General features: G+C 44.6%; 1 protein-coding gene across 1 annotated transcript in view; it reads left to right on the top strand.

The window, feature by feature from the left end:
- Positions 1–20,095, top strand: part of KCNK13 (potassium two pore domain channel subfamily K member 13) — a 135,837-nt gene extending 115,742 nt beyond the window's left edge. Inside the window, exon 2 of the mRNA XM_073610390.1 lies at positions 15,485–20,095. Within this exon, the coding sequence (XP_073466491.1) occupies positions 15,485–16,377 (893 nt within the window). The 3' untranslated portion in view covers positions 16,378–20,095. The remainder of the gene's footprint in view (positions 1–15,484) is intronic.
- The last annotated feature ends 1,195 nt before the right edge of the window (positions 20,096–21,290 follow it).

The raw sequence follows: 21,290 nt of genomic DNA, 5'->3' as shown, positions 1-21,290 counted from the left end.
TTTTCGGATTTTTGAATTTACAAATTTTCAAATTTACGGATTGCAAAAATAATAACGAATGACCTGAAATACAAAAAAAAAAAGAACGAATGAAACAAAAATGAACATATCTACTGTCAGAAACCATGAAATCAGGCCGAGACAGAAGTACAGTTAAATCACACTTGTTTAATATTAAAAGTAAAAAGAACAAACGTAGTCAAAACATAGCCAAAGTTCAGTAACTGGAACGGATAGTCAGCCAAGCCAGACGTCAGGGATCAATGTAGTGGAACAGCAAGCAGGATCTGGAGCCAGAAGGGATGTCAGCAAAGCAAGTCTTGAACAGGATCGCAGGAGATTTCTGTGAGGCGAAGGCAGAGCTTCTCTGGATGGGACGGCTTAAGTAGGCAGGACTGACGAGCAGGATATCATCAACAGCTGAGTAACTGTGGAGAGATAGGAGCTGGCAATTAGCCAACAGCTGAGCGACCAGCTCAGAGAAGGAAGGGCTGAGCCCAGCCCTGACATCTACTCTGAACCTGGAAGTGCCCCAAGCGGATTACTTCTGGGTTCATACAACCCAGGGGAGATCAGCCAATGGATGTTTGTTCATCGCCCTCCGCTCTCCCTTCTGACACCCGCTATGGAAGTCCTGGTCACCCAGCAGGGGCATGCAAAGAGAAAAGAGTACAGGCGCCTCTGAGTGTAGACTGTAAACAAATTTAAGTAACACTCACATGTTAGAAGCATAAAACAGACACATCTATATGCTCAATGTCCGGTGTTTATGGAAAGTCACGCTGGAGCTGTCACCACCACTGCCATGGCTGTCTCCCCCTGGCTGGATGATGGTGAGATAAGAGTGAGCCTGGAGCGAGGGCTGGGACGCACACTGGACCACAACGCTGAGCGCCATAACGTCACCGGCGCGCTCAACGCGTTTCGGAGCGACACTGATATGTAAGCCCGGTACATCGGGCAGGGGAGGGGTCAGGTGGAGGGGGACCACACGTTCTTGACAGTGCAGTGCAGAAGTGATCAACTAGCTGGAGAGCCACAAAAATCACTTTTACTAGAAAGCTAGGTGTAAAAAGTTAAACAAACTCACGGCCTCTATAGCGGCGAGGAGTTTGTGTACAATGCAGCGCTGCCACCAACGTAAAAGTTACAGCAGCAAAAATTGTTAAAAGCCCATTTTCACCCTCTGCTAAAGTGTATGTAAAGCTAAAATGTTTTTCTTTGAATAGAGTGGAAAATGGTTAGGGCTCATTTGGTGATTTGATGAATGTTGTTTGAAAGTGCTTCAAAATTTAATTTGCTTTTAGGCCTCATGCACGCTTAAGGTCAATAAACAACTGTTTTACAGGCGTTTGACTTTTTTTTTTCTGCCTCTAAACACCCCTCCATGTTAGCTTATGCATACCTCCCAACATATTGAGATGGGAATGAGGGACACCTACCAGCAAATGTATGTAAGCATAGGACACACCCCCTGCCACACCCCCTTAAAGGAGAAATAACCAAAAAAAAAGTGAAATAAATCCACAAGGGCTTTTTTTTTACCACTACTATTCCATTATAATGGCTATTAAATTTTACAAATGCAGCAATTTAGAAATTGAATGAAAGGTTTAGCACTGGGAAACACTTTTTGAAAGAAAAAAATGCATATTATACTAATATAATATACAACTATATGGATCAGACCAAAATGAGGGACAAATGAGGGGGAAAGAGGGACAGAGGGACATTGCTCCAAATCAGGGACAGTCCCTCACAATCAGGGACAGTTGGGAGCTATTCCCTATGTGTCCAACTGTCCATTCACACACAGGTGATTACAGGCAGAACCAAAAAAACATCACTCATGTGCTCAAGTGAGAAGTGTTTTGGCAGAAATAAGCACCAAAAATGCGCCTTAACACATGTAAACTTGTCTAAATGCACCTAAGTGCTCGAGTGTTCTTTTATTTCAGTGGCCAGAATAAATTCATATTCTGGCCAATTAAATAAATAAATGCCCAAGCACCAACCTAAACGCTTTCGCAAAAAACGCAGCTTAAAGTGGAAGGCCACCCTAAAAAAAAAAAATTGCATGAAAAATCCTAAAAAAATTAAAAAAAAACATTTGAAAAAAAAAAATGTTAAACTTACCTTAAACCTTGTTGCTAGGCAGTCTTCCTAATCTGCCTCTTCCTATTCCGTGGCGTGTTCTGCTCCTCGGTGAGCGGCCCCGTTGCCTTCTGGGAACTGTGTGTATGGCAGCAACTTATAATGGGATTGAGATCAGTGGACAATCTGACACTAACTGACGCTGGGGGGAACTGACTTCACCAGGGACATTAAAAAGATTGTAAGGGTTTGTTTTTTTAAATAACAAACATATCATACTTACCTCCACTGTGCAGCTCGTTTTGCACAGATTGGCCCCGAACATCATCTTCTGGTGTCCCCGGCTCTCACGGCTCCTCCCCGCATTAGATAACCCCCTTGGAGAAGCTCTCTCCCGAGGGGGTTACCTTGCGGGTGTTACATACCTAGTAGGTGAGCCCGAATTGCAGAGGATGGCCTCTCTTACGCTCCGACTCGAGACCCCTGATAGGATAAACAAGAAGCAGAGGAGTGGGGAGTGGTACGAGTACCTGGCAGGATCAACAGCAGGAGATCAGTCCAGAGGTTCGGGAGATTCCTTGCAGAAGATAGAAGGCAGGAACTGGCACAGCAGGCTGGTACCCGGAGCAGGCAGGGTGGGTAGGCAGGTACAGCAGGCTGGACCTGGATCAGCAGACTGGAACCAGTAACAGGCTGGATCAGCAAACAGGCACAGCAGGCTGGAACCGGATCAACGGACTGGAACCAGGAACAAGCTGGATAAATATTTGTGGGAGGTCAGGCAAACCGGGTCGGTTATCAGGCGGGCAGCAGAAGGACCAGGGGAGCAGGCAGAAGAGCAGTCGGACAGGCCCGGGGTCAGATGCAGGCGCATAGCAGGGATGGTCTTCAGGCAAGCCGGATCAACACAGGAACAGATTTCAGATAGGCAAGGAACACATGGAACGCTGAAGAGCAGACGGCAAAGTTCACCTGTGTCAGTCAGGTTTAAATAGCCTGCCTGGCACTAATGGGAGCACGCGCATGCGCATTGGCGCCCGTGATCGCGCACCAGGCAGGTCTGGATCGACTGTTGCTGGCAGGATCTTCCTGACAGCGGGCGAGCTCCCGAGTCCAGCATTCGGCGTCCATAGAGGCCGAATGCAGGACTCGGCCCCGCCCCCCGGCACCCGCATCATTGGATTTGATTGACAGCAGCGGGAGCCAATGGCTGCACTGCTATCAATCTATCCAATCAAGAGCCGGGACCCCGTGGAGAGAGGGACGCGCCGACGGAAATTCGGGGCTCAAGTAAGTAAAACGGGGGGGCTGGGGGGGGCGGTGACTGCAAGGTGTTTTTTTACCTTAATGCATAGAATGTATTAAGGTGAAAAACCTCGAGACTTTACAACTCCTTTCAGCGCATTTTTTGAAGCTGCTATTCTCCTGCTGGGAGGAAAGCATTTACAAAAGCCTTGGTGTGCATGAAGCCTTAAGATTTGAAATGAATGGATTTGGAATGAATGCAATTTCCCAAATAAAAGCCACATTCACTGTTAGAAATTTGTTCGTTCAACAAAAAAAAAATTTCCATCCCACTCCTTTGAGTTATTGGGATTTTTTTTTTCCAAAAATATGTAGCACATTTTGGCCTTAATTTTTTTAAGTAATTAGATTTTTTTCATTTTGTATTGGATATGTTTTACAGCAGAAAGTAAAAAACATTTTTTTTTCAAAATGACGGTCTTTTATTATTTATAGCGCAAAAAATAAAAAACACAGAGGTGATCAAATATCACCAAAGCTCTATTTGTGGGGAAAAATTGTTAGTTAAAATAACGCAGTGCCGTGGCCTCGTCATGAAGGGAAGGGTACATTTTTGCAGAGGTCAGGTGGTTAAAGCGGAACTTCAGTAATTGTTTTCATCTTTCCATCTATTATCTTTGAGTCATAAGAGGGCCAATGAGAGCTTCAGAGCTGTAGGTGTGCCTCTGTGTGTCTGTGTAAATCCAGGAAGTAAGCTTCAGCTGCCCAAAGTTAAAATGGATGCAGCCAGACACAGTGGAGGGAGATTTCTGCAGCATATTTGGCAAGTACAGAATCACAGTATATATGAAATAATATGCATAGTGGTTGGAGGGAAGCTTCAGAATGGCGAAGATGTTTTAATTACAAATTATGTGAGCAGACTGCAGTTCCTCTTTAGAGATGAGCCACTTGTGTGTAGTGTTGTATGTGGATTTCCTCCACAAGATGTTGTCCTACACACTTGTATAAGTGTATGTGTTGCATTCGGGGGACGTGCAGAGCCTATGCCCTCTTCACCAGTCGGCGTCCTTCTGTTACCTCACTCCCAGTAACGGAATGGGGTCCAGCTGTGCACATAGCTTGGACCTCATACGTGCTCCACTTAACCCTTCTCGTTTTGTACCAAGTGACCAGGTATTAGATCTCCGTAATGCTAATCCACTCCCGGTGACCGACAGGGGCAGACAACTAGGGTCGGAGCCGAACACCGAACCCCCTCACTACCGGAGGACCTGTCACCTGTTCAGATACCATGCCAATGACTGGTTGCTGATCTTCCTTCCGATTATGCATAGCAACTTCCTCACGAGTTAACCTTTTGTTGTAGTGGTATTTCACAGACCCCAATGTGCTATTTCAGACCTTAGTTCCTTAGAGAGAAATGCCAGGACCCCACATGCACCTCTTGAGTAACTTCAGACCAGGCTTTGAGCAGTGGAAAGAACGTTCAAACTGGAGAAAACTCGAGCAAAGGAATTCATGTCCTTGGGAGTATTCCAATGGATCAGCGTTCCAAGCTGACCTGCAAGATTCTTGGAACAGAAACCAGGGTGTCCATGGGATGTGGACCACACGATTTATTCCCCCGGGAAGACTGGAGGGACCCAGTGCATACTGATTTGAATGGGTCTACCTAGTCTGGTCATAGGCTGGGAAGGCAGAGAGCCCACTGTGTCATTCATTGCCCCCTGGGAGTTGGTTGCCCCAGGGGTGCTCTTAGTATCACTTGGGTGTGGGAAGCAAACTGAGCACATGGCCATGGCACTTATGGTTTTTCTGAACTGTGCCCCCTAGGGCTAGGCCTTTTGGCTGAGTCTGGGGGCAATTTTTGTTACCAGGCCTCAGGACCTAGCCTATGCACTAGCACGGGCACTTCTTTATTTTTTCTTCACGTTTGTCACTGCAATTTTGTCCCTGCTTCTTTTTCTCACTAGGATGGAGGGTGTAGACCCTCTGGCCTACCATGAAGTCTTGGGGGAGAATTTGTGACCATCAGGTTCCTTCCTCCCTGAACCAGTGGGGTCTCTGTTCGCGGGAGCCCCTTATCTAGTACTCATTGGTTGGCTTCGGCTGACCATGAGCAGAGGGCTAGGTGGACCAAGTTAAGCCTTGCCTCTGTCGGAAGCCGCCTTGTACCCTGGAGGCCTCAAGGTAGAGTAGAAAAACGATAGGAGGTGGTGATTTAGGGTCAGTGATAACATCAAACCTTTTAATCTGCAGTATATGTGTGGAGGTTCTCATTTATCCAGGTCATGGTATAGCTGGTAATGTTTAGACACATTCAGCTGGACTTGTTTTGTGATGTTAAAGACAAATCAGCACTCTTTTAAGAATGTTCCTCAGTTCAAATACGAGTTGAGAACACGTCCCGGCATTTATAACCACACATAACCATAATCCAATTATCATGGTGTCATGAGAGGTGTCAAGGCAGACACTGATTGTCCCAGACATGACTGGAAGTTGTAAAACCACCTTATTATAATTACATAATCCAATCCCCAATGTGGGAGTCACATGGTCGAAGGTGTGAATTTTTGTCAGATCGCAGTGGTTAAGGTGTTAAACCTGCGTTATATGTGGGTGGCAATCCGCGGTAGTGGGGAGCGCCACGACCAGTACACTGAAAAAAGAAATATAAAATTAAATTGTGAATCAAATGTCTCTCTCTCCCTTACCATTCAGAGAAGCTGACATATTTGATAGTATTTGTGGTTAATATTTGTGCTTATTGTTGAGAGTCAAACACTCAATTATGCAAAAATGTGCAATATTATTCAGAGAATTCATGTGTAGCGATCACTCCTTAGGGAACTGCTGGAAGTAATTGAGTTCTATCTGTAAGAAGGGCCGGATATTTGGTACCCAAAGTGGAGAAAATGCACACGGAGGCCAAGGAATGCAGTACAATATATTAACTCAATGTTCCAACGAGGTGGCAACAGGAGGACTTGTAGTACACAGTCACAATACTGTAGAAGACACACTAGGAGGTTTGCAATACCCGGCAGCATCTGACAAAGGAGGTGACTGGTAGGCGGTGTGGCAACAAAGGCACCCGAGAGGCAGAAGAAAGCTGCGGTCACACAGAGGGGAGGCTTCAGGATGGAGAATGGGGGAATAAGTAATTTACCAGCCCCTTCCTTTTCTGAATGAACGCAGTGAGTGATCAGTATCAATCACTCACTGTGTCCATTCATAACTGAAGGATAGCACAGAGCACTTCCTATTCATGCATTGCCTAGTGCAGCTGAGGCTGCAGAGAAAGGGACCGGGGACCACTTCTCTACTGACACCGTCCACTGCTCTACTGACACCGTCCACTGCTCTACTCATACCGTCCTCTGCCCTACTGACACCGTCCACTGCTCTACTGACACCGTCCTCTGCCCTACTGACACCGTCCACTGCTCTACTGACACCGTCCTCTGCCCTACTGACACCGTCCACTGCTCTACTGACACCGTCCTCTGCCCTACTGACACCGTCCACTGCTCTACTGACACCGTCCACTGCTCTACTGACACCGTCCTCTGCCCTACTGACACCGTCCACTGCTCTGCTGACACCGTCCACTGCTCTACTGACACCGTCCTCTGCTCTACTGACACCGTCCACTGCTCTACTGACACCGTCCTCTGCTCTACTGACACCGTCCACTGCTCTACTGACACCGTCCTCTGCTCTACTGACACCGTCCTCTGCTCTACTGACACCGTCCACTGCTCTACTGACACCGTCCTCTGCTCTACTGACACCGTCCTCTGCCCTACTGACACCGTCCACTGCTCTACTGACACCGTCCACTGCTCTACTGACACCGTCCTCTGCCCTACTGACACCGTCCACTGCTCTACTGACACCGTCCTCTGCTCTACTGACACCGTCCACTGCTCTACTGACACCGTCCTCTGCTCTACTGACACCGTCCACTGCTCTACTGACACCGTCCTCTGCTCTACTGACACCGTCCACTGCTCTACTGACACCGTCCTCTGCTCTACTGACACCGTCCTCTGCTCTACTGACACCGTCCACTGCTCTACTGACACCGTCCTCTGCCCTACTGACACCGTCCACTGCTCTACTGACACCGTCCTCTGCTCTACTGACACCGTCCACTGCTCTACTGACACCGTCCTCTGCTCTACTGACACCGTCCTCTGCTCTACTGACACCGTCCTCTGCCCTACTGACACCATCCTCTGCTCTACTGACACCGTCCTCTGCTCTACTGACACCATCCTCTGCTCTACTGACACCATCCTCTGCCCTACTGACACCGTCCACTGCTCTACTGACACCGTCCTCTGCTCTACTGACACCGTCCACTGCTCTACTGACACCGTCCTCTGCTCTACTGACACCGTCCTCTGCTCTACTGACACCGTCCACTGCTCTACTGACACCGTCCTCTGCTCTACTGACACCATCCTCTGCTCTACTGACACCGTCCACTGCTCTACTGACACCGTCCTCTGCTCTACTGACACCGTCCACTGCCCTAATCTAAATGAATGAAACATAAAAAAACTAATAATAATAAATAACAATAATAATAATAAAAAGTTTTTATTATTATTATTTATTATTAATTTGTTCCATTCCATTTGTTTAGATGCCGCATTTTTTATTCCTGATCATTCGTAACTTCGTGTAAATTTGCATTCGTTACGTTCACTAACAGCCAAATTTGAAAGGAAATCATTTACGAAATAACGAATTTTCAAATTTACGAATAGCGATCATAACGAATGACCCGAAAAACGAAAAATAAAAGTGAATGAAACGCAAAACGAATGAATTTCTCGGCAGTGCACGTGTCTACCCTTTTCCAGAGATGCGATGGCCGCAGTTCCCCTTGTCACCAGCGCTTTCATCTTCACCTTTTCTTCTTCTAATGCCCCGTACACACGACCGGTTTTGCCGTCGGAATAAACTCTGAAGGTTTATTCCGACGGAGTTCCGACGGAATTCCGCTCAAGCTGTCTTGCATACACACGATCACACCAAAGTCCGATTGTCCAGAACGCAGTGACGTACAACACGTACGATGGGACTAGAAAACGGAAGTTCAATAGCCAGTAGCCAATCGCTTCCGTCTCGTACTTGCTTCAGAGCATGCGTCGTTTTTTGTGCGTTGGAACAACATACAGACGAGCGATTTTTCCGATAGTAATTTGTTCCGTCAGAATAATATAGAACATGTTCTCTATCTAAGTCCGCCTGAATTTTCGACAGGAAAACTCCGATGGGGCACACACACGGTCGGAATATACGATGAGAAGCTCCCATCGGACTCTTTCTGTCGGAAATTCCGCTTGTGTGTACGCGGCTTTAGTTTGGAGTCTTTGGCCATCTTGATCGGCTGCGTCAGGATAGCAAAATGGGAGTTACTCCGTCCCAGCACAGAATTCTGAAGGTTATGGTCATTCCCATATGTGATGCTGAACTTCCATAACTGGAAGAACTGAAATCCAATGACTGTAAGGGGCGGGAAAATAAGGCTGGGGAGGAAAGGGCAAGATGGGCATCTTCCAGCCAGGAAATAAAATGGGCTTCATCTGGCTTCTAATGCACATTGTGAGAAGCTCACAGCAGTGAAATCAGAGCAAGCAAAAAAGGTCAGCTTTAAATGTGCATATTTGTAAATAAAACATTAAATATCCCAAAAGAATAGTATATAACACCTTAAAAAGGCAAAAAAAAAAAAAAAAAGTGGCAGATGAAATGAAAATGAAATTGCTCTGGGACTGAAGTAGTTGAATAAAGTTAAATGATCTAACTTTTTATTGCCAGCATCCTTCTGCGCTCACTTCTGGGCAGATAGGAGAATAAAATGGGAATTTGCACACTGAGTGGACGGGCTCTCATCCTCGGCGGGGGGGAGGGGGGGCAGAAATCTTCATTGGCCCTAGTCTGATGCTGCACCGCTCCCGGCTTGTCCTCACATTAGAGTCTGCAACGGAGTTCTCTGCGTCTGAAAAAGAATTTGACATTTTTTCTCAGATCAGGTAACAGTATGAAATGACTGACTGAAGCTTGGAAGTTAAAGAGGAACTGCAGTCTGCTCACATTATTAATAACAACATCTTTGCCATTCTGAAGCTTCCCTCCAACCACGTTGCCTATTGTTTTATATACACTGTGATTCTGTACTTGCCAAATATGCTGCAGAAATCTCCCTCCACTGAGTCTGGCTGCAACCATTTTAACTGTGGGCAGGTGAAGCTGCTGCCTGTTCACTTCCTGGATTTACACAGAGGCACGCCTCCAGCTCTGCAGCTCTCATTGGCCCTCTTATGACTCACCCCCTCCCTTCCTGGCAAACTCTTACCAGTGAGAGAGAGAGCTGTGCCATGATGTCATAAGCCTAGACTAATGACCAGACAAGAAACAGGAAGTGGGCTGTATAAGGGATTTACTGGCAGAAAAAAAAATGTTTTACTATCCAAAGTTAAAACAACAACAACAAGGGCAGAAGATTTAATAGATGGAAAGATGAAAAAATGACTGAAGTTCCGCTTTAATATTGATGAGATTTTCTTTTTCTTCTCAGTTTATGGCTGGAAAGCTGTCAGATAAAATTATATATATATATATTTTTTTTATTTATTTTTTTTGCTCAGACCATTCTAAAATAATCAGTGATGTTGTAAAAACAGGATGTGGAAAGCAGAAATGTAATTTCAGCTTTCATAAAATATGGAGCACTCTGCACGGCGAGATATGTGAAAACTGGAATAAATTTATGCCAGGTCCATATCTGATGGTGTCTATGAGAAAATATATATTATTTTAGATATGTCTAGAAAGTTGTAATTCTATAGGTTTAAAAGTGACAGTTATGGCTTTACAGATGGTATTCATTAAAGAAGATAGACAGGCAAGCCAAGAGACTGTTGAGAGTATGTAAAAGTTTATAAACCATATAAGGCATAAATGCTATCTATACTGTAATATTTCCTGATTAAGGCGCAACTATAAGAAAGAACCTTACATTTTGTATAATAAGGTCTTAGAGATGGTATTCATCAAACAAAACAATATATGGCATGAATGATACCTCTACAGTAGAGCTGCACGATTTTGGCTAAAATGAGAATCACAATTTTTTTCCTTAGAATAGAGATCACGAAACTCGTGGCGTAACATCATCTTTTACATTATACAAAAAAATTGGGCAAACTTTACAGTTTTTTTTTCTTTACTTCATTAAAGTGTATATTTTTTTCTCAAAAAATTGCGTTTGAAAGACCGCTGCGCAAATACAGTGTGACATAAAATATTGCAACAACCGCCATTTTATTCTCTAGGGTATATATATATATATATATATATATATATATATATATATATATAATGTTTGGGGGTTCTAAGTAATTTTCTAGCAAAAAATACAGATTTTAGCTTGTAAGCAACAAGTGTCAGAAAAAAGTTTAGTCTTTAAGTGGTTAAATTGATCTCATTTACAGACCGAAGTTCATTCTTTTGATCTAAAATAACTAAATGTTACAATGTTTCTCTTTAGCTTCCTTGTGATAAACTTGGCAGGCTGCCTGTTTTTTTTTTTTGTTTTTTTGTTTTTTTTTTTAAAGCTGTCAGCAGTGAGCAGAGAAGGGCTCTGCACTGAATACTGAGGAATTGCTGTTTTAGGATCGTGAGGGCGGTTGAATCGTGATCTCGATTCTTTAATGATTAATCGTGCAGCTCTACTCTACTACTTCCTGATTAAATTGTCATTAACTGATTAACTGCCGGAGGGACAATGCAAATCTCGTTCAGGGAGGACGTCATATGACGGCGCCCCAGGACAGCCGCTACCGAGCATGGCGATCGTGGCCGCGCCATGTTGCTAGGACATGGCGCAACCACGATCTCTGTAAAGAGCCGTGGCTCTGTAACCATGTGATCAGCTGTGTCCAATCACAGCCGGCCACATGTAAATATGGAAGTGCCGTGAATCGGCTCTCCTCACCTCACACTGACAGAGAGTGTGGCGAGGAGTACCGATCAACGGCATCTCCTCGCAGAGGAGACCTGGACAAGTAATCAGGGCACTGATCATCAGTGCCCTGATTACAGGAAAGCCCATGCAGTGCCAGCTGTGCCACCAATCAGTGCCCATCAGTGCCCATAAGTAATGCCAGTCGGTGCTCATCAGTGCTGCCCATCAATGCCCATCAGTGCCTCCCATCAGTGCCCATCAGTGCCCATCAGCGCTGCCCATCAGTGCTGTCTATCTGTGTCGCCTATCAGTGCCCACCAGTGCTGCCCATCAGTGCCCACAAGTGCCATCTATCAGTGCCCACCAGTGCCACCTATTAATGCTCACCAGAGCCACATATCAGTGCCACCTATCAGTTCCCATCAGTGCGCATATTAGTGCCTCCTCATCAGTGCCACCTAATCAGTGCTCATAAGTGCCGCCTCACCAGCTCCCATAAGTGCCACCTTATCAGTGCCCATCATTGCAGCCTTATCGGCGCACATCGGTAAAAGTGAAAAATTTCTTATTTCCAAAATTTTCCAAAAAAAAATGTTTTATTTTATTTTTTTTAGTAAAAAAAAAATCCCAGCAGTGATTAAATACCACCAGAAGAAAGCTCTATTTGTGTGAAGAAAAAGATAAATAAAAAATAAATTTGGGTACAGTGTTGCATGACTGCGCAATTGTCATTCAACGTGCGACAGCGCTGAAAGCTAAAAAATGGCCTAGGCAGGAAGGGGGTGAAAGTGCCCAGCATTGAAGGGGTTAAACCCAGACTATGAAAAACTCTCATTACATGCTATATAACCGAGTGTTCATACTCACAAATCTTTTAAAGCATTTGTTTGACTTGCTGCAGCTTCTATTGAGAAGCTCATAGTGTGCAGTGGCGGCCGTTTCAATAGGGGCACAGGGGCGCTGCCCCCCTAATCCATGCGCCTGGCCCCTAATCTACATGCAGGGCGCCGAACGCATGAATTTCAATTTTTTTTTCTTTTTTGAAGCACATGATTAGAGCCTGAGACTCTAATTAGCTTCAAAAAAGGGTGGGCTTGGGGCGCAGAGCGATGTGCCCTGAGCCCGCCCAGTTGTGTGACATTAGCAAATTAATAATCGCTAACGTCTTCCTGCTTCTCCTCCCGACGAATCAGGAAGCGGGTCCTGAGACCTGATTGGCCAGGGAGTCTTAGGACGCCCTGGCCAATCGGGTCTCAGGACCCACTTCCTGTTCAGGAGACACAGCGGTCCTGCTCTTCCCTCGGCAAGCTGCAGCAGGTGGGGGGACCCCTATCCTGGATCCAGCTCCACCTCCTAAGCTAAGGACATGGAGGGTGGGGGGGGGAGCTAGTGCGAGTGAGGGGGCAGGGGCAGCTTCCAGGAGCCTGCACCACCTCCGATCACGTCCCACCGTCCGATCGCTGCCTTACCGTCCATCTCCCGCATTTGTGCAAGTGAGGGGGACAGGTTTGTTTGCCGCCCCCCCCCCCCCAGTATTGAGCACCAGCCGCCACTGAAGTGCAGTGAAATCAGAGAAAGCCATTTCAGGAGAGGAGAGGAGCCGGTACAACTGTGCAAGGCCAGAGGGGAGGCCGGAGGTCAGCTTTCAGAAATCAGCTGATCGGTGTCTGTATGTCACAAGGCCCGGATAAAATTGATCTGCGTTTTCACGGCCGTTCTAATTGGCAAACGAGTCGCCTGAAATTAAATGCTAATTTGCTGCCGCTGAGAAGCATATGTTGTAAAATGTCGTTGATGATGACATTTGACAGCCGGCATCATCTCCATTAATTGGTTTACTCTGAAGAATGGCGCAGCCGTCATTTTCCTGTGTTCAGCGACTGGCCTGAAGTTCGCCCCCCGACCGCAAATCCCGCAGGGAGTTGTCGCCGCAAGGTATAATTAGTCCGGCGCGCTAATTAACAGTTTGAAATGAATTGATTGGACGCTTTGATGAAAGCGGCTTCTCAGATAAAATGTATATTATGGTTATCAAATATTGACATTGCTACATTGTATGAATTTTAACCAGGATAATAGGAAGGGCATTAACTCTTTCATGACCAGAGGCAATCGATGTGTCGATGGCAGAGACATATTGAGCAGCGCTGGTTAACTTGACAATGACTCTAGGACTAGTTTAAAATCTTTTTTTGCTTTGAAGGCCGCCCACCCCTGGCCCACCCTACTGCATTCTGGTCATGTATAATATATATGTCAATCTCAGCTAATGATTTTATCGTCTCCTGTATGTATTGAACTTTGAATTTTGTGAAGTAAAGTATTTTTTGTAATTTTACATCTGCTATCTTATCTTCATATCTCTTTTCTCTGGCACCGTGATAATCCCCTGTCCTCCCCATTTGATCAATCATATATATATATATATAATTTTTTTTTTTTTTCTAGCCGAGGCCTAAGAGAGTAAAATGGCAGTCGTTTTTTATGTCACATATTTTTTTGCGCAGCAGTTTCACAAATGCAATAATTTGGGAAAAAATAAACTTTAATGAATTGAAAAAAACAAAACTCAATATATACACCAAGAAAACTCACCCAAGCGCTGCATCTAAAGAGTGTGTGAGCAGAGTGACGGCTATTTTGTTATATATATATATATATCAAATTTTAATTGTATTAATGAATGCTATGAGGAAGGCTTCGGCTGAAACGCGTTAACATCTTTTTGCATCCTGCAAATGCTGATGTGCAGCAAGAAATTCTTTTGATGAAGAAGCTATCGAGTTGCCGGCTCATGTCTATTATCAGGGGCGGCCCGTCCATTAAGGGTACAAAAAGAACAGCATGGGCTACTTTTGATAAAACGTGCTGCACCAGATTGCATGGTGCCCACAACAGATCGCAAAGGCAGTGCATTTTGAACTCGGTGCGGGAAACGGAACACACCTTTCCTACACCACATTCTGGTGTAAACCGGCTGTGAAAACACAAATAACAAGCCGTGAACCATAGGTGTGTGCAGCCGATTGTATTAGAGTGTGCACCCCAGAGCTCTAACACACATGCGTGTGTGTCCGTGTATACAGTATATTTGTATTATGTATAAATGTATGAAAACATGGACATTGTCAGTAGGGCAGTGGACAGTGCCAATCACACACTGTGTTCATTCAGAAAAGGAAGTAGCTGGTAAATGACATATTTGCCGTACCCTTCCCTGCTCTCCATCCTCAAACGTTCCTCCACAGCAGCTATTGGGAGAGGAAAGGAGGGGAAGCCAGTGGTACTGCAGGGGGAGGGGGGACCAGGGGAGCACACAGGGGGGCTTGGGTAGCAGAAAGAAGAGGAACAGGGACAGGAGGGGCGGCGGGGGCAGCATATACTGGTACCAATCCCCTTTATTTTCCTCCTGTTGCAGCCGGATGCCAGAAAGCCTACTTTCAGCTGTTGTCGAAGGAAAATACATAATGGTTCCAAATGCCACCCCCTGCTGCCCCTCATTTCCAGGTTCCGGGGGTTAGCAAGGAAGGATTGCTGTCTACTCTCATCACCTAACCATGATCAATGGGTAGATTGTGATCCATAGGTTGCTGACCCCAGATTAGGGTGTGTCCAGGCACAACCGGCACACCCTGTGCGCACGCCTATCCAGTGAACCTGTATAGAGCTTTGGGTCTCTGCTCAGGCTTCTATAGCCATGGTCGATAGATTCCACTTTGGGTGCAGGCTGGGTAAGGAGTCCGTCCTGACTTTATGCAATCTGTAGGCAAAGAATGTCTCCCGATTGCCGCACACTGTGCAAGCTTGTCTGCCACACAAGTAGCAGCAGCCTGAGCCCGGCTCCATCTAAGCCATGCCTCCTTGGCGTGTTTCGCCCCACCAACAGGACTTTGTCATGGAGAGCAATAACAAACAAATACACACAGAGCAAGAATACAAAGAAATACAGGAAATAAAATAAATTTCCCTAAATACACCCTAGAAACATACCCTTCAAGGAAAGAAAAAGTTGACTTGATTTGTTTATTTATTGTCAAGCAAATTTGGCCTTCACAAATTTTACCTTCAAAACAAAGCATTTTTTTTTCAAAATTGTAATATGTAGCTAGCATTAAAACCAGAACAGCAATTAAATATCAATATTTTGCCTTTCAGGTTTTGGCATGACCACCCCAGCCACCATTGCAGGGAAGATTTTCCTTATATTCTACGGCTTGATTGGATGCGCGGCCACCATCTTGTTCTTCAACCTCTTCCTGGAACGTCTGATCACAGTCATCGCCTTTATCATGAAGTCGTTTTACGAGAGGCAGCTGAGGAGGAAGGAAGGCATGCCTCCCGAAACGCGTCGGAGCTCTGGTAACTCGGAGGTGGACAGTTTAGCTGGATGGAAACCATCCGTATATTACGTAATGCTCATTTTGTGCTTGGCGTCCATTATAATATCTTGCTGTGCCTCTGCCATGTACTCGCTAATCGAAGGATGGGGCTACTTCGACTCTCTTTATTTTTGCTTTGTTGCCTTCAGCACTATCGGATTTGGTGACATGGTCAGTAGTCAAAAAGCCAAATATGAAAACCAAGGACTCTATCGTTGTGGCAATTTCATCTTTATTTTTATGGGGGTTTGCTGTATATATTCCTTATTTAATGTTATTTCGATAGTCATCAAACAGTGTGTCAATTGGATATTAAAGAAACTAGAATGCCGATGTTGCCAAAGATGCCAAAGAAAATTTTTTAGGCCTAAAAGAAACGTGGTCATGCCGCACAATGTTCGAACTAGACGGAACATCTCCATTGAAACGGACGGAGTTTATGAGAGTGAGACGGACGGCAGGAGGATGTCGGGTGAGATGATCTCCATGAAAGACTTCTTGGCGTCCAACAAAGTCTCATTGGCCATCATGCAGAAGCAACTCTCGGAGACAGCCAATGGTTGCCCGAGGCAAATTGGCACAAGTTCCCGGCACAATGGCTTCTCAGGTGGTGTGGGGGCATTAGCAATTATGAACAATAGACTGGCAGAGACCAGTGTGGACAGGTGAATGCTCTAGCTGGAAAGACAATGGAAGAATTGTTCAAGAATTTTGAAAAGTTTCACGTCTGAGGTTACTTTAACTGTGAATGTTCTGATTTATCCAGGTTATGGCTTACCTAGTAGTAGTTAGTCACATTCAACTCGACTTGCTTTGTAATGTTGATGATGTTTTGCTACTTATCCAATTGCCTTCCTTAGCTTTAATGATAGTCAGAAACATACCCCAGTATTTATAGCCACAGGGGGGACTCTGTCACCTTAAGCCAGCCATACACGGTTCAAATCTTGACCGGTTCAGCATGGACCGGTTGAGATCCTAACCATGGATAGGCAGGCTGATTGTACCCAAGTTGAATGGTCAACTTGGGTACAACCAGCCTGTCAGATATTTGAAGGGATTATTGCCAGCGGCTAGCAATAATCACTGTGTGTTCTCCCGGCAAGGATGGCTCCCTCTGCCGGGAGAACACAAAAGCTCAGTGGGAGGGATTCCCCATCAACACTAGCTGTGTTGAGGGGGGAATCAAGCGATTTTCTTACCTGCAACCAAAAGAAAATTGCAGTGTCTATGGCTGGATTTAATCTATGTTCCTGACAACCAATAAAGCTTAGGCAACTGATTGGATAAGTAGTGGAACATCTCCAACATTACAAAGCAAGACCAGTTGATTGTGACTAATTATGACAAGGTCACTTAAATACATGAAGGCTGATCTATAAAGAATAGAGGACGGGAAGGGCAAAGATCCTGAATGTAGCAGCCATCAAAATGTGACCCAGAAAATTATTTTTGCTACAGGAAACACCTCAATTTTTAAATGTTAATTCCATCTAAAAATATTTATTTCAGTTTTGCATGGTAACTAGCAAGTTGGCTCATATATGTGGGAAGAAAGAGGATAAAACACTGAACTCCACAAAAAACAACCCAGGTGTGAAAGCGGCTTCAACCTGACTCCTCCTAAGTCATGGCCTTAACGCATTTTTCCCCACCTACAGGACTTAGTCATATTGAGGGAGGAGTCCAACTGAAGACGTTTTCACTCTCCTTCACACCTGGGCTGTTTTTTGTGGAGTGCGGCGTTTCATCTTCTTTCTTCCTACATATGCACATAGAGCCGGTATGGGCCTCTTAAAGCCAGCACGTACACTCAGTGGAAGTCACCAGAGCGCTATAGGATTTTGCTTAGAGCAGTGCCTGAAGTTCTTGAGGTTTAAAGTTGAATCACATGTCAGCTTATAATAACTCCCAAGTCTCCAGTGGCAAGATCTGAGAATTCCCAGTTTCCTGCAATTCATTACAACTAACCATCATAACCAGATCACCACACAGCCGTCTCCGATAGCTTCTCCGTGATTAGGGATGAGCAAAACTGACTGTTTACATTTCCCTGAAGTTTTGGTGAAAATCATAAAATTTCAGCTAAATGTTGCCATTTTGTCGAGATGCGTCCGAGACAAAAAGGTGGTTTCGGGTTGTTTTTAAGGGTAAAAAATAATATTTTAGGTTCCTCAACTTCCTCAAAGGTCTGGAATCTTCATCCACTAGAACCAAAACCTTACTTTATAGACTATTATGGACCAATACACCCATATATGTTCAATGTCCTAATGCAACCTGATGCATATAGCCTTTGAACAAGTATTTGTGTATTGGTCCATAGTAGTCCATAAAGCAGAGCTTTGGTTCTAGTAGATAAATGTTTTTAAGGGTGCAGTTGACCTTAAATGCCTCCTGAGTGTCACAGAAGCTCCTTTTACTTATCCTGGACCTGTTTCTGTGCCAAAAAAAAAACAGCCCTCGACCTACATACACCCCAAAAAACATGCAGCCTCTTAATAGTTTTTTTTTTTCAAGCTAATTTTTCCTAAGCAGCTCAGCTAAGCTATCAGCAAAATCTCAAATTTTTGCAGTAATCACTCTGCTCATCCCTCTCAGAAAAGCAGAATAAAATAAAAAAAATAAGTAAGAAAATGGAAGACAATGACACCCATATGTTATTCCTGTAGGGGGTAATGAGGAAATATACTGTAGGTAAGTCTTACCACTGGAGTCTAATACTTGTGTTCACCACAACTGAATGTCAGCCTTGGGTGATGTTCACCTTTTATTACCCCCAAGTCCCATACCTTGGTCTCATTTCATTAAGGTTTCTCATACAGCTGCAGGTCAATTAACCAATGTAACTTTAACCTCTGTTGTTTTTGGCAAATGAGATATTAGGAAATAGGTAGGAAAGATATTCAATAAAATTCCTAAATATCGCCTGTTACATGAGGAGGTCTCTATTGTACCAGGCAATAACACAAGCAGTAAAAGAAAAACTATAACTGTCCTCCAGTCATTATTTTCAACCAAGTCAAGTTGTAAACCTGTGAAGGTTTTCATCTGTCTAGATTAGTCTTTCTCAACCAAGATTCCATGGAACCCCAGAGTTCCTCCAGAGGTTGCTAGGGGTTCCTTGAGCTATCCTGTCCAGTTATCCTTTTCAACCAAGCCACGTTGTAAACCCATGAAGGTTCTCACCTGTTTAGATCACCCTTTCTCAACCAGAGATCCATGGAACCTGGAGGTTCCTTCAGAGGTTGCTAGGGGTTCCTTGAACAACCCTGTCCAGTCATCCTTTTCAGCCAAGCCACGCTATAAACCCCATGAAGGTTTTCACCTGTTTAGATCACCCTTTCTCAACCAGAGATCCATGAAACCCTGGGATTCCTCCAGAGGTTGCTAGAGGTGCCTTGAGCAATCCAGTCCAGTCATCCTTTTCAACCAAGCCAAGTTGTAAACCTAGGAAGGTTCTCAACTGTCTAGATTTATCTTTCTCAACCAGGATTCTATGAATCCCTGGGGTTCCCTCAGAGGTTGTTAGGGGTTCCTTGAGCAATTCTGTCTAGTCGTCCTTTTCAACCAAGCCAAGTTGTAAACCTGTGAAGGTTCTCATCTGTCTAGATTAGTCTCTCAACTGGGATTCCATGGAACTCTGGGGTCCCTCCAGAGGTTAGGGGTTCCTTGAACAATCCTGTCCAGTTATCCCGTTCAACCATGCCAAGTTGTAAACCCATGAAGGTTTTCACCTGTTTAGATCACCCTTTCTCAACTAGTATTCCATGGAACCCTGGGGTTCCACCAGGGGTTGCTAGGGGTTCCATGAGCAATGTCTGCCTCTCAGAAGAGTGACACAGTGTTTTTTTTAGTTATCTATTTGAGGGGTGATTCTTCCTACTGACCCTAAATTTAGCATCCTTTTTTAGGACCATCATACTAATGTACCATGAGTGCTAGATATAGAAAATATTAGCAGGGGTTCCCTGAGACCAGAAAGGTTTTTCAATGGTTCCTAGATGTTACAACAGTTGAGAAAGGCTGGTCTAGATCCTGGTATAGCTAGCAATATTTGGTCAAATTCAACTGCATTTGCTCTGTAATGGTAAAGACATTCTTTATGTTTTAATGATCAGTTCGGGTATATATCCCAGCATTCATATCCTCACAAGTCATTCTGTCACCTTAAATCAATGACCAAGGCAAATGTTGCACAGGGGGGTTTCATAAACTTTCACAACGCCCATCCTGCTTTGGATAATCATCATCTGCTCTGAAATATTCCATGAATTGGTTGGTTGGTTGGATTAAGGGGACTGAGGTACGTGTGTGGTTTTAAATGCTGGGTATGTTTCTGACACTCATTAGAACTGAACTTTAAAGGCATGGACTATGAGACATACAATGTCGTAAAAAAATATATAATAATTTTATTAAATACTGTATCAAAAAATACATAAAACTCATACAAACATATATAAGAAAATCTGTGCGAAAAAAGCTCTCAGGTGCATAATGTTCCAGAAGGGTCACAGAAAAGAATGCACACAAGGTATGGACATGTAACAATAGAAAAGCATACAATATTTCCTACGCGTTACGGAGAAAAAACTCAGTGACATGTAGGAAATATTGTATGCATTTCTATTGTTACATGTCCATACCTTGTGTACATTCTTTTCTATGGACCCTTCTAGAACATTATGCACCTGAGAGCTTTTTTTCGCACAGATTTTCTTATATATGTTCGTATGAGTTTTATGTCTTTTTTGATACAGTATTTAATAAAATTATTATATATTTTTTTACGACATTGTATGTCTCATAGTCCATGCCTTTAAAGTCCCTCCCCCAAGGGGAAACCATGTACAAAATTGAAGTCTGGGATGTTGGCTGGTACACACAGTAGATTCTTCTATATAACCTCCATTCCTTTTGATATCTACTCATTAGAACTGGGGAAGACTCTTGGTTGAGTAATGAAATGTCTTCAACATCACAAAACAGGTCAAGACAAATGTGACCAACTACTGCTATGTAGCCAAGTTTAAAAAATGGTGACCAATGAAAGGGGAACAGCAACCCTTATGCCCCTTTCACACGGGCCAGATATGGTTTTGCTCAGCAGCGGACCTGATCCCCTGCTGAGCGGAGCGGCCTAATGACAGGTTTGTGTCTGCTCTGCTTATGCAGATACGGACGGACAGAAAGGAATGGATCCCCTTCAGTTTGTTTCCCAGATCCGAGGTAGCCAGGTGTAAACAGACATTAGTCCATTTACATCCGACTACCCATAGAGGAGACTGGAGGGTCCAATCGGGTCCACCTGAAAAATGGACAGGCGGACCCCTCGTGTGAAAGGGGTCTTCAAAACGACATCTACCAACAGCCCCAAACCCATAGCCAATGGGAGAAGAATGGGTGGATCCAGCGGTACCCCTGGATCTCCCCAGAAGGAACCTCATCCAAACATCACACTAGCTGCGAAGGCAACATGGAGGGCAGGGGACACCAACCATGGCACTTCATCCCCTATGTTGTACACGTTTCAGGTGCATATGATTCACAGCTGGGGTTGTGAGAGCTATATCAGGCTT

The sequence above is a fragment of the Aquarana catesbeiana genome, linkage group LG13 (assembly GCF_042186555.1).
Source record: "Aquarana catesbeiana isolate 2022-GZ linkage group LG13, ASM4218655v1, whole genome shotgun sequence".
Classification (NCBI taxonomy): Eukaryota; Metazoa; Chordata; class Amphibia; order Anura; family Ranidae; genus Aquarana; species Aquarana catesbeiana.
The sequence above is the reverse complement of the archived record's forward strand: the minus strand, read 5'-3'. Positions and strand labels throughout refer to the sequence as shown.